The sequence below is a fragment of the Pelmatolapia mariae genome, linkage group LG23 (assembly GCF_036321145.2).
Source record: "Pelmatolapia mariae isolate MD_Pm_ZW linkage group LG23, Pm_UMD_F_2, whole genome shotgun sequence".
NCBI classification, from domain to species: domain Eukaryota; kingdom Metazoa; phylum Chordata; class Actinopteri; order Cichliformes; family Cichlidae; genus Pelmatolapia; species Pelmatolapia mariae.
Window position 1 is genome coordinate 42,899,189 of NC_086246.1, and position 12,411 is coordinate 42,911,599.

The 12,411-nt window shown below is 38.7% G+C and overlaps 1 protein-coding gene across 1 annotated transcript in view; it reads right to left on the reverse strand.

The window, feature by feature from the left end:
- The window catches only part of scfd2 (sec1 family domain containing 2), a 105,148-nt gene that overhangs the window by 12,603 nt on the left and 80,134 nt on the right, over window positions 1-12,411 (reverse strand). Inside the window, exons 6-7 of the mRNA XM_063467131.1 lie at window positions 10,948-11,093; window positions 3,372-3,506 (exon numbers count right to left, since the gene is read on the reverse strand). Of these exons, the coding sequence (XP_063323201.1) occupies window positions 3,372-3,506; window positions 10,948-11,093 (281 nt within the window). The remainder of the gene's footprint in view (window positions 1-3,371; window positions 3,507-10,947; window positions 11,094-12,411) is intronic.

Sequence of the window (12,411 nt, forward strand, 5' to 3'; positions counted from 1 at the left end):
TTACTGGGATTTAGATAGGCTCGTTATTCGTTACTTCGTGTGGTGGCTATCGCGGAGCTTCACAGATTCAGTAACATTAGCAAGTGGTGGAAGCCAGCAGGTGGATGAAGGAAAAGGGAGGCAAGAGGAGAGACCCGAAGCGGCCGCCGGTCCGCGTGTCAGGTGAACTGAACTTCAGGTAAGAAGTTATGACCTGCAGTCTATCTGGGTCAGATTTAAACCAAGTTTAGGTGGAGTTTATTTTCGGTATGCTGACATTTTCGTACTGCGTGCTAGCTAGCATGACGGAGTTTCTATACAGCTGGGTGGGTGCTATGATGTTACTGATGTTGAACTTTATTTTGTTCATACGGTTAATTATTAGAGTTGCCAACCGTCCCTTAAAAAACAGAATCGTCTGGTATTCAGATAAAATATTACGCGTTTCGTACTGAGGTGAAAAGGAACACAGTTTGTCCCGGACTTCAGCTACAATGAAAAAGACACAAAGCTGGAGCTGCACAGCTGCCTCTTCTTCTCTCATTCTCTCCCGTTTCTACTTCAATCACGAAACTGATCAATGATCAGCTGATCGGCTTTTCTCTCTTGTTTATTTATCGCCCACTTTGCGCCAGAAAGAGGAAACCAGCGGATGTTGTGCTAAACAACAGCAGCACGTTTAAGCTTGATCAGCTGTTGTTAGAATTTATTTAATATTAATTTCTAGTATCAGCTGATGTTTGCTGGAGCCACAGCTGTAAAGCTGCTGGTCATGATATCAGTTTGGTTATCTGGTGAGAGGGAAACATGAAGATGAAACCAGGAGATGTCCTTACTGAATCATCAGAGCTGAACAGGTGATGGAGAAACAGGTTTACCTTTTAGGTGACACGAATGAGTTGAAGGGAAGTTATGAGCTGTTTCTGAGAGACAAATAACACCAGCATCCTTTTCTACGTAGCTGACAGCTGGTAACTGTGCAGGGGCGGGTCTAGCAAAGTGTTGCCAGGGGGCCAGGTAGGGCATAAACAGGGAAAGGGGGACACAAAGAAATACTTTTCTTTCTTATTCTCATTTAAAATGTCTAGCTTTTAATAAATAATTATCTGAATCTTACAACAAACAATTGATAGATTGATGCATATATACCATCAGAACAGTGCACATTTTTATTCAAAGGCTTTATGATTTTTCCTATAATGGTGGGCCGGTCTCTAGTCAAAATGCCCGGGACGATTTTTTTGTCCCAGTCCAGCCCTGTATGCAGCTCATCTGCAGTCTGGTGTTACCTACATCGTCCTATTCAGAAGGCAGAATTTCCAAGTTCTCAGTACAATCAAAACCACCACGACTGCAGTTTTTGTGTTGGATGTAAAAAGCAGGCTAGAATCATGGCGGCGGTCAACGACGGTCCAGGCGTGGGATTTCTCTCGTGGAAATATGTACATTATTTTTTCCTTTCTATTGGTAGGTGGCACAGTGCACTTGTGGCAAGTAAGCAAGCTAGAAGACTGGCAATCTTGCTGGGTATCCAGTTACGGAAGCAACACATTAACAAGAGAATTCTGAGTAAAACCAAAGTTACTTTCCCTAGTAACTAGTTACTTTGAAAGTAACGAGTAACTTGAAGTAACTGAGTTACTTTTTTAGAGAAGTAACTAGTAATGTAACTAAGTTACTAATTTAAAGTAACTTACCCAACACTGGTTATGGGTCACTTCAGTATCTATGATGTACTATGGCTGTGTGATTTATTACTATTACTGAAGGCTACTTGCCACCGAGCTAACATTGTTAGCTAGCGTTAGCTGAGGTTAGTTCATAGACCGCAGACTGTTAGACTTGATGGATAGCATTAACAACCTGCTAGCTGCAAATAATCATGTTCAGTTCAGTAGTTGTAATAAATCACACAGCAATAGTACATTCATACAGTTGTGAAAAGCATGATAACATATTAAGTAATCCAAAATATTCAGAATACATTGCTCACATTGAGTAACTTAACGGAATACGTTACAAACTACATTTTTGGGCATGTATTCTGTAATCTGTAGTGGTATACATTTTAAAAGTAACCTTCCCAACACAGTTAAATTGTACGAGTATGAGTTTCTGCCAACACGATTAAAGAAGTCTGATCTTCAATAGGTAACAAAAGCACTGATGAGCAGCCAGGCTTATAGCATTGTAGCATCAATTTCTACCAGTACAACTTTCTACGACAAAATCAATGAAGTGCTCTTTGGGTTGGTTTATGCCAGTGTGTAGCGTAATATTTATATTGTTAAGTAGTTATTACATAACAGTACATCTCATAGCGTTAATTACCCCAACACTGTCAACAAATGTAATGCTATTAGGCTGGAAACATTGTGGAGATGAGGCTAATACACATATAGATCCCAGAGATCAAAAATCACCCATAGGTGACAGGCACTGGAATGTCATGAGGATATTCATCTCCACAGACTATAAGGGCTTCATGCTTTTTCATCAGTAATCTCTGATTTTCTCCAAATGAGCTGCCAAAAGTGACTCATTTTTACCGGTTATACAATAAAGATGTCTCATTCTTGGGAATCAAGAAAAATAGTCAGCAAACCCTTTCTATATTTTTGGTTGATATGTTTAACAGACTTGAGGTACAGCACAAACACTTTTGAAAATGTGTATAAAAAGGATTAATTTGGCGGTTTATCCTCTAAAGGGTTGATTTTTGTCCAAAAAGTATAGTCATTTCATTCAGCTTCTATTTGTAGAAGCAGTTCATGTTTTGTGTGGGATTTCTGAAATCTGCCATATCCAAAAAATTGCAATGCAATATAAGATTTAAATGAAAATTTGTTTAAAACTATATTTGACTATAAACAAAGTACAAAGACATCGTAATAAAAAGCTGAAGCTGAAAAATTGATAGTTTGTTTATTTGGAACATGATGTTAAGCTGGCACAGGAATATGTTACGACATGTTTATCACTGTGAATACTGAATTTTCTCTTTTTTAACTGCAGTCATTTAGCAACCAATGAAATCAATTGCTTTAGTGTGAAAGTGAATGGTAAAGGGTTGAAATTGGCTTTCAGTGGCTTGACAGTTTGGGATCTACATTGGGATTTTCTGTTTCACAGTATACCAAATGTCTGGAATGCAGGTGCCGCATGCACATTTCAGTATAAATGGTGTCTTCAGAGATGTGCATGTTACCAGAGCCATGTGTACTAATGTAACCCAGTTGTAAAGTTTCCATATTTAATCTTTTATGTATTCGTCCATTCATACATTTTCTTAACAGTTTATCCAATTTAAGTATAAATAACTCAAATCAGGTAATTTCTTCTGTGACAGAGCTGACTCTGTTGCATATAAGTGTTTGTGAGGAATGTCTAACCTTCATGAACATGCTGAAGCCGGTCTTCAACAGGTCTGTAAGACCTCCAGACATGTGCTCGATGTCAGGACATTCACGTCGATCAGGGTGAAAGACTTCCTCTAGAATCTGCCGCAGGAAAGGTCGATAGGTCGCCTGTAAAGCACAAATATCAAACCACACAAATAAGCATGCTTAACATCTCCAATGACAGTGGAGGTTTTTCTTTATAACAGCCTCTATGCAAATATACAGATTGCTACAGGTGTTTAAATTGGTGGTTGAAGAACTGTTGGTGTCTTTGTGGAGCCTATATTGTTCTGGGCTTTTAGCCCCTGCATGATTATGTGAATGGCTGTGGGTGTGAGACAGTGAAGTTATAAACAGCTCTGTTCAAGCTCTGCACAGGCTGCTGACTTATGAGTCAATTCAGGAAGAGCTTTTAAAACAGTGCGCTAAAGAACCCCACATGGTTATATGTAGCTAAAAAAAGCACTCTGGCCAACCATGTGGGTGATAAAGGGATGAATCAAATGAAGAATGCGATTTCCATTAACATGATTCCCAGAAACTAAGATTATTCAGACAGGAATATTTAAGTTCGTGCTGATTAGATAAACTATTCTATGTCCAGTCTGAATTATTATTAGCAGCAAATGGTTGTGAATGGGTCACTGTGAAATTTGGTGAACACATCAATCCCCCCATTCGCCTTAGACAGCTTAGTGTGTGATGTAACTTGCTTCTTCAAAGTAGACACCTGGCCCACTTTTCCAAAGTTTCAGCAGCCTTGCTTTTATAATAACAGCAGTTTATGTTTTGTCCCACTTCACAGAAAAAAGAAGGTGTTTCAATAAAGTGTGTGTCCTTGGAGGAGCTGAATTGCACAACCTCAACTAAAGCTTCATAAATGTCTTCGAGTATTTACAGTGATCCATGAAGGAAAAAAAAAAAAAAAAACTCTAACAGAGGACTTTTTCTGCCCAGTGACCCAGGACAAAATGAACCATTTATAGCCCTCAAAGCTAGCGGATCAAGAATTCAAGGCAGATTTTTTTTCCAAGGGACCAAAGCTTGCTCTCTCAGAGAACAATAAAGGCCCAGATAAGACTTGGCAAAGCCTTATTTGAGTACTGTGAATAGCATAAGTGTCTAAATAAACATTGTGAACATGTTCCAGAACTGAAACTCTCTATTTTACATCAGGTTATATTTGGTGGGAATGAGCGGATTATCCTTTAGATCATTGGGAGAGAATTACATTTCCCTAGAGAAAAAAAAATAATATTGAGCAGAACAGTTCCAGTTTCTCATGTGGACCCTTGGAAAAATTACTTGCCCACCCCCGATTTAGATCTTGCAAAGAAACAAGCACTACAAACACACACCTACACATACAATACTGTCTAAATGTTAATGCGTCCAGGTGTTTCTGCACACTCACATCCTCTCAATATGCATCATTCTTAACAGACACCTCAGAGCCTCCCACTCCTCAGCTACCTGCAGGAGAATCCAGATTAGGCTTGGGGAAATCCTGCTGTCCAAATGATATAAACTAACATACGCCTCCACCAAAATGACTGTGCTGCTTGGGTCACTCCGCACAAACTAACCTTGGAGTAAACACAATAATGATTCACCTCTGGCTAAAACATGATCGTGCATGCGCATACGCAACATCAAGGCATAAACAGGCATAAACAACAAATCCAACCCGCAGTCACGCACTCTCCATTATCATCTGAATTTGAAAAACCTAAAACCAATACCATTAAACCACCACCCACATGTTAAAAACAATATTAGAATTAGTCATATGATAATGTCAGTGCTTAAATATTCCCTTGCAAACACAAACATGTGAGGGCACATACACACCCCCGTCAAATGTGAGTATCAGGTTTCCCCATGGGTTTTATTGGCTTTGAGGTAGATGAACTAATTAATGTTCCAAAACAACAGGTGATAAAATGAAAAACACAAATGGAGCATGGTAAACAGCAGTCTGGCATCTACCGGGAAACAACCCAGTCAAAAATATGATAAAGTTGTACTATGCATATCATTTAAATGCCTAAAAATGGTGTTGTTTAATTCATCAGCCTGTGGACTCTTTTCTTTTTGATCATTCCTGTCAAAATATGAAACCTTTTAGCGAGTCATGCTAAATGTTAAGGATGTAAAGGAATACACTCTGTATAGCAGGAAGTAGGTAGTAGAAAAATTGATGCCAGTATTCTATATGCTGTAATTTGTTTAAATTGAAATGAATTTACCGCCAATTGATGGCAAAACAATTTCAGACGTGGCTCTCCCCAAACCTGGGCAACACACAACCACGAGGCCATCTCCTCCCATTAATATATCAATATACTGACTTAAAATAATTAGAAAAAATTTGCATGATAATAATTTTAAAGCAACAATGAGTTTGCTTGCTGTAGCCTCCTGAACCAGAAGTCACTTATAAGGCAAGAGCTAATCAAGAAACAGAAACTAGGGGCAGCCTTAAATAATACTCTTATTTATTATTTTTTTTCTATGTAACGTCTAAAATTAAAATAATTGTATATTAAATAACAATTGAAATTAATGTTTAGGGTTATAGAATCAATAAGAAAAGTTAAAGTCATTTCCAGTCACTGCCCTCGCTGGGCATTAATTTTCGTTTTCTGAATTTTATTTTTACTTTGGATGCACTTATGCTTTAGATTGCTTCACATCTCATGTAGGTGGTAATAGATTATATCTTATTACCTTGTCAATGCAATGACTGGTCATAATAGAAAGAGAAAAGATGTTATGTAAGACAAAAAAACCTGAGTAAATACCTCAGAAAGCCTGTGCTCAAAAACCCACGCAAGAGGGAGGACAGTCTATCTAGTCATAGGTGTGTATGCTCACCCATGTGTCACAATCTGCTCAATGTAGACGCAAATGATTCATTTTCTTGTTACTATGGTTTTTGGTTGGTTATACAACTCTCCCACCTTGTTGCTAGTCTCTGAAAGTCTTAAAACTTTTCATCATGATGCAGATGCTTGCTACTAAGAACATTTTCCACCCAATTTCAAGTGGTTCCCAGAAAAGCAATAAAATCAAGCCCTTTGTTGAACTCAAATTCAGTTTTTTTTAGCGTCTCACTGTTACAGCTTGATCACTTATAGCCCACTGTTTTCTTTTCTTGGAATTTCAATAGTGCTCAGTTACTCACACCATGACATGCGCCTGGAAATGTGCGATTTTTGTGCGCCTCTACAACGAGAATACACGTGACCATTCAAGGCTGTAAGTGTGGCTGTCTGCTGGTCAGAATAATTACGGTTGTAACAAAGAAAGCCTAACTGAAGCAAACAAAGGAGCTGTGGTATTTGATTTTAATTAGAAATATTTTTATGTTTAGTGTTATAATCATACAAATGTAGTTACAACACAACACAAATGACAACATGCAATGACAGAGCTCAACCCCAAAACAACCCTACTTAAGCCACGACTTAATTAATTTGCTCTTGTTCACCGCTTTGATGAACCCCAAAAACACTTGATTACTGAAGCTGATGGCACACAACACTCATTCCCTCACGCTAGGATAAAAACATATGATTCCCATGAGTCCCATCACAGAGTCAGAGCAAGAGATTCTGACCCATGTCAAGCCAAAGCCACAATCATGTCTCTCCACATATTCCTTTGTTAAGGGAGGGTTATATAACATCATTACACTGGATTTACAGGTACCACACGCACACAACACACCCACAAGAAAAGGGGTAGATAACACAGAACAACTTGACTCCTCTTCAGTGGCCTTAAACATTGGAGTGAGGACCTCTGCATATTAGGCAACGGCCTAATAAGAAAACGTCAGGTGTCGGCTTCACTGGAGGAAGGAGTGCAGCTTCAGAGAGGCTGGAGGATTTCTGACGTTTCTCAAGAACAGGCAGTAGCTGGCAGATATCATACTGTCCTACTTTCATATGAAATCATTTTATAATAGTCCTGGAACAAGGACAGCCAGGTCTGGCCTAACACAATGCTTCTCACATGCATCCAAAATGCTTGCTCAGTCAAGAGGCTACTGGCACATTTTCACAGACACTGCATGATTATTATTATTTTTACAGTGTTATTCAGATGTAGAAAAAAGAGACTGAGTCATGAAATGTATTCAAACTTCTGTGTTAATCAAAAACATAAGCCTGAACTGGAACAGTTATCTTCCAGCATATGTAAGTTGTCTGAGAAAGAATTAGACTCCAGTCTTGGGGCACACCTCCGAATCTGAATTCCACATCAGCACAAAATTTGAGCACTGAGAGCTTCATTGCCCAGTCCATACAGACAATTTATATAAGGTAATTCATGTCTAGTTGGGAGGACAGAAGAGAAGAGAAGAGAGCTGCAGAAGCACCGCTGTCTGTTTTCTACTTATGGTGGAGCTTTTTATTCTTTTCTCAATTTCTATGCACTGAAGAGTGAATACAAGAAACATTGTGTAAAAATTACAAATTACATTTTTTGTAGTTGTTATGTCTAGATTGTACATTGGTTGAAGATGTTTAGACTGCAAACAGGCAAGACTTAGAACGTCACTGATCCCAGTCTTTGAAGTTAGCTAGCTGTGGTTTGATTTTCTGTGAATACATGCAAGCCAGAGAGAAAGAGAGCTCTTATTCTTGTCAAGAAACTAAAGTAAGTTATTTCACAAAGTAATTACATTTTCCTATGACTCTATAGTAACTACTTTATATTAAATGTCATATACTTTATACTGTGGCTAAAATGTTTGAAAAAGCATGTACAATGGATAAAAGATTGCAACATTCAAATGCATTTCAACCATATTATCTCACTATTCTGACGAACTTCATCTCCAAGGTTTTCTACATCATGGCTGTATGACTGGTTAAATTATTTATGTAAGATTTGAGAGAATCACTCAAGAAATAAACCTCAGAGGATAGAAGGAGGAGAAGTAGACAAGAAAAAGACTAAATGACAAGGACACAGAAGTATTGTTAAATGAAACTTCTGCAAAAGCTTAAGTTCCAAGAATATTTCTTTTATTTTCAAATCGACTGACCTTAAAGCTCCTGGCCTATAATTCTCTGACAAACTGCCCAATCAGAATGAAGGACAACAGCAGTGAAGCCGCCACTCTAGAATGTCACCGTCTATACCAAAAGGACAAAGCTTTCAGATGCACTGAGAGGGCCTTTGGAGTTACATAAGCTCCAAGACAAGTGTGACGAGGCTCTCGCAGTGAAGTCCCCTGTGCCTGCATGCTTGCATGACGCAAAAGGGAGAGCAACAAAAGCAGGAGAGGTCAGAAGTCCTCTGGTAAATCTGTGCTTGCGCTACAACCACAGCAAGAGTGAAAATTACATGGAGTAGTTAAATAAAGCACAGTGCAGTGAAAAAGTGTTTGCACCATCCTGATTTCTAAAAGATATTTGTAATATTTACGTTCATGATCATCAAGCAAATTTTAATATTAGACAAAGTTAACGAGAGTAAACATGAAACCCAGTTTTTAATTAATTATTTCATTTTTTAAGGGGGAAAAAAAGCTTTCCAAACCTACCTTGGCTTATGTGAAAAAGTAAAATGTCCCCCTTGTTAAATCATGAATTAACTGTGATTCACCACAGTTTTCAGAAAGCTGAGTTCAATTACACAGGCCAAAGCCGGGCCTCATTAATTCCTGGCCCGTTGAATCAAGAAATCGCTTAAATGGAAAGTATCTGACAAACTGAAGTAGGCTAAAAGATCTCAAAAAGCAATACATAACACCTTGATCTACAGAAACAGTTTAGAAACAATGTCACTGATATCTATCAGGCTGGAAAGGATTAGAAAGTAAACCAGTGAGCTACGGTGAGAGCCATTATCCACAAATGGAGAAAACTTGGAACAGTGGTGAATCTTCCCAGGAGTGGCCGGCCTACCAGAATTACTTCAAGAGTGCATTAATGGATCATCCAGGAGGTCAAAAAACAATCATCTATAGAACTGCAGGTGTCAGTCAGAGTAACAACAATATGAAATAGACTGGGCAAAAAAATTCTATACATGGGAGAATTCCAAGGAGAAAACCACTGCTGACCAAAGGCTCATCCCACATGTGTCTAAAAACATCTTGATGATCCCAGAGACTTTTTGGAAAATATTCTGTGGACTGACGAGACACAAGTGGAACTTGTTACAACTGGTGAAAAACTAACACAACATTTTATAAAAAGAACATCATACCAACAGTCAAACATGATGGTGCTGGTGTGACAGTCCGGGGCTGCTTTGCTGCTTCAGGACTTGGAAAACTTGCCATAATTGATGGAACCATGAATTCTGATCTCTACCAGAAAATCCTAAAGGACAATGTCTGGCCATCAGTATATACCCTGATGCTCAAGAGCACTTGGATTAAGCAGCACAACAATGATCCAAAACACACAAGCAGGCCCATTTCTGGCTCAAAAAACAAACAAACACAAAATGACGATTCTGGAGAGGCTTAATCAAAGTCCAGACTTAAATCTGATTGAAATGCTTTGACATGACCTTAAACACGCTGTTCATGCTGGAAAACGCTCCTAATTAAAACAATTCTGCAAAAAAGAATGGGCCAAAATTCCTCCACAGCAAAGTGAAAGACTCATTACCACTAACACAAATACTTGACTGCAGTTCTTCTTGCCAAGGATGGCACAACCAATTACTAGGTTTAGAGCACAATTATATTTTCACATCGGGCCAGGTAGGTTTGGATATCTTTTATCCCTTAATAAATGAAATCATCTAGGGCTGTTCGATATAACGATATATATCGGATGACGATATAAAAACGTCTATCGTTTAATTTTACGCTATCGTTTTTTTCGTGGTGTCGCAAAATAAACTGTTTACGGCAATATTTTTTCATCATTTTGATGGTCACTGTAGTGGCTATATTAATTTCTTAAAGTTCTCTCTTTTTCTTATATTTTATATAACCACACTACGGACGGACAAGCGCCTGTTTTTATGTGTTGTGGTTAGCAACAACGACGGTAACAGCATCGCGTGTCCGCTTGTTTATGTTCCACATAAACCTTTCACAATAAAGCTCAAGATCCTGTTGAGACTTTTCAAAATAAACTGAATCACGTGAAAGAGCAGATTATTTACGGATGAGAAGTAAGAAAGAGCCGTGTAATAAATACTCACAAAGAAAACGGTGGCTGTTACAACTTATGCCTAAAAATTTATAGTTTCATGCATCGGTTAAAACACTCGACTCCAGCTATATGACGCGCAGCAGGAAACACTTCCCGCAAGACGAGCTGCCCGAGATTCACAGAATTTACAGAAAATGTTACATTTTTGTGATTTATATCGTTATCGGGACGATAGAATTCTTATATCGGGATATAAGATTTTGGTCATATCGCACAGCCCTAAAATCATCATTTAAAAACTGCATTCTGTATTAACTTGGGATATGATGAAGCTGTGGTAGTGTTCATACTTGATACCGGTAAAGCAAACCACCCTGTAACAGAAGGCGTGTATGTGTTTTGAGGCTGGCAGTCAGAGTTTGTGTGCCTCCAACCTGGTGAACTCCATCGCTGGCAGTGTAGATGGAGCGTAGCTGCTTGAGGTGGTTTCTGGTGCTGCTCAAACCTCGGAGGGTCTTGAACATCTTCTCCACTGCAGAATGAACTCGCTCTGCGGTCAGCTCCTCAGGATTTGTACAACCTAATAAAAAACAAGCACACAGTCTCATTAACAGAACATTAAAAACCACAGATTTATCTAAAAGTAGACACATTACATTTTGCTTCAAAACTGGCCAGAGAGGAAAGCTAAACAGGCAAAAACAACCCATTTGATTCTGCAAAAACAATTGGCCATAAGATGTGGCCTGTTCATTTTTGTGGGTAATTTTCTCAGCTGGGTGTGTACTGAAACCAATTATCAAGGTAAACGCAAGGGAGCGAGAGGACAAGAGCTCCTTTATTCCAGCGGAAAGCACTGCAGCCTAATCAAAATCTAATGTTCCCTTCTTTCTAAAGAAGTGCCTAGGGAAGCAAAGACTTGCTGTGAAATAAACCCGAAATGACAGCGTTTAAGAAGAAAGAGAAATGGCAGTGAGAAAAGGAGAGTGGGGCTTAAAAATATCAAAGAGAAGTAAACCAAATGAGAAGATAGTGAAGAAGGCTAAACGATGGCGCCCAAGACGTCCGTTTAGAGCGCTTCTGGCAAAGTAGGTTGAGTGGCACCTGCAGTTCCCCAGCACACAGCTCGGGGATTTGCCTGCCTTTAATTAACAAGGAGGTCAGCTGTGTTACAGAACACAAACCTGAAAACTGAATCAGCACTAGACTGTGAGAGGCTCGTAACAAAAAGAACAATGATGACTCCACCATTTGTACAAGTAGTTCACACATAAAAGTGCTTTTCACGCAGCGGCGTAACGCACATCACATCCATATGCTGATTTTCCTTGACTCCAACATTAAGCTACAGTTTCCTTACAGTCAGGAACTGGCTCATGTTCTGCTTGGACATGCTGGTCCACTCCGTGATAAAAATGCACAACCTATATCATATAAACCTGACGTACATTTTAACCAGAATTACAACAAGATCTTATTGCACATATTAAAGCACGTATTAAAGCATGTATTAATGCCGTGAACGTCACTTCACTCTTGTTTTATCTGCTTCATTACTGAAGTAATGAGGAGTTGCATACACAGTGAAAGCCAGAGAAATGACAAACTAGTGCTACCACAAATTACACCAAAGTGCAGTAAAGACTAATTGAACTCAACTGAAATGAGTGCAAATAAGATAAACACATTTTTGTATTTTTCATTTTGTTCATCTCAGTTCTGTTATGTTTTGTTATTATCTACTATATAACCAATAAATGCCAAATCATTACGTTTATATACTCATAATATGTATTTATAAGTCACACTTTGTTTCACAGTGTTAGGAAAGCAAAGTTTAAACTGAGTTTGGTAGGAAAAATGTGTATTCCCCAATCCCAGCTGCTTAGCCTTTAAAA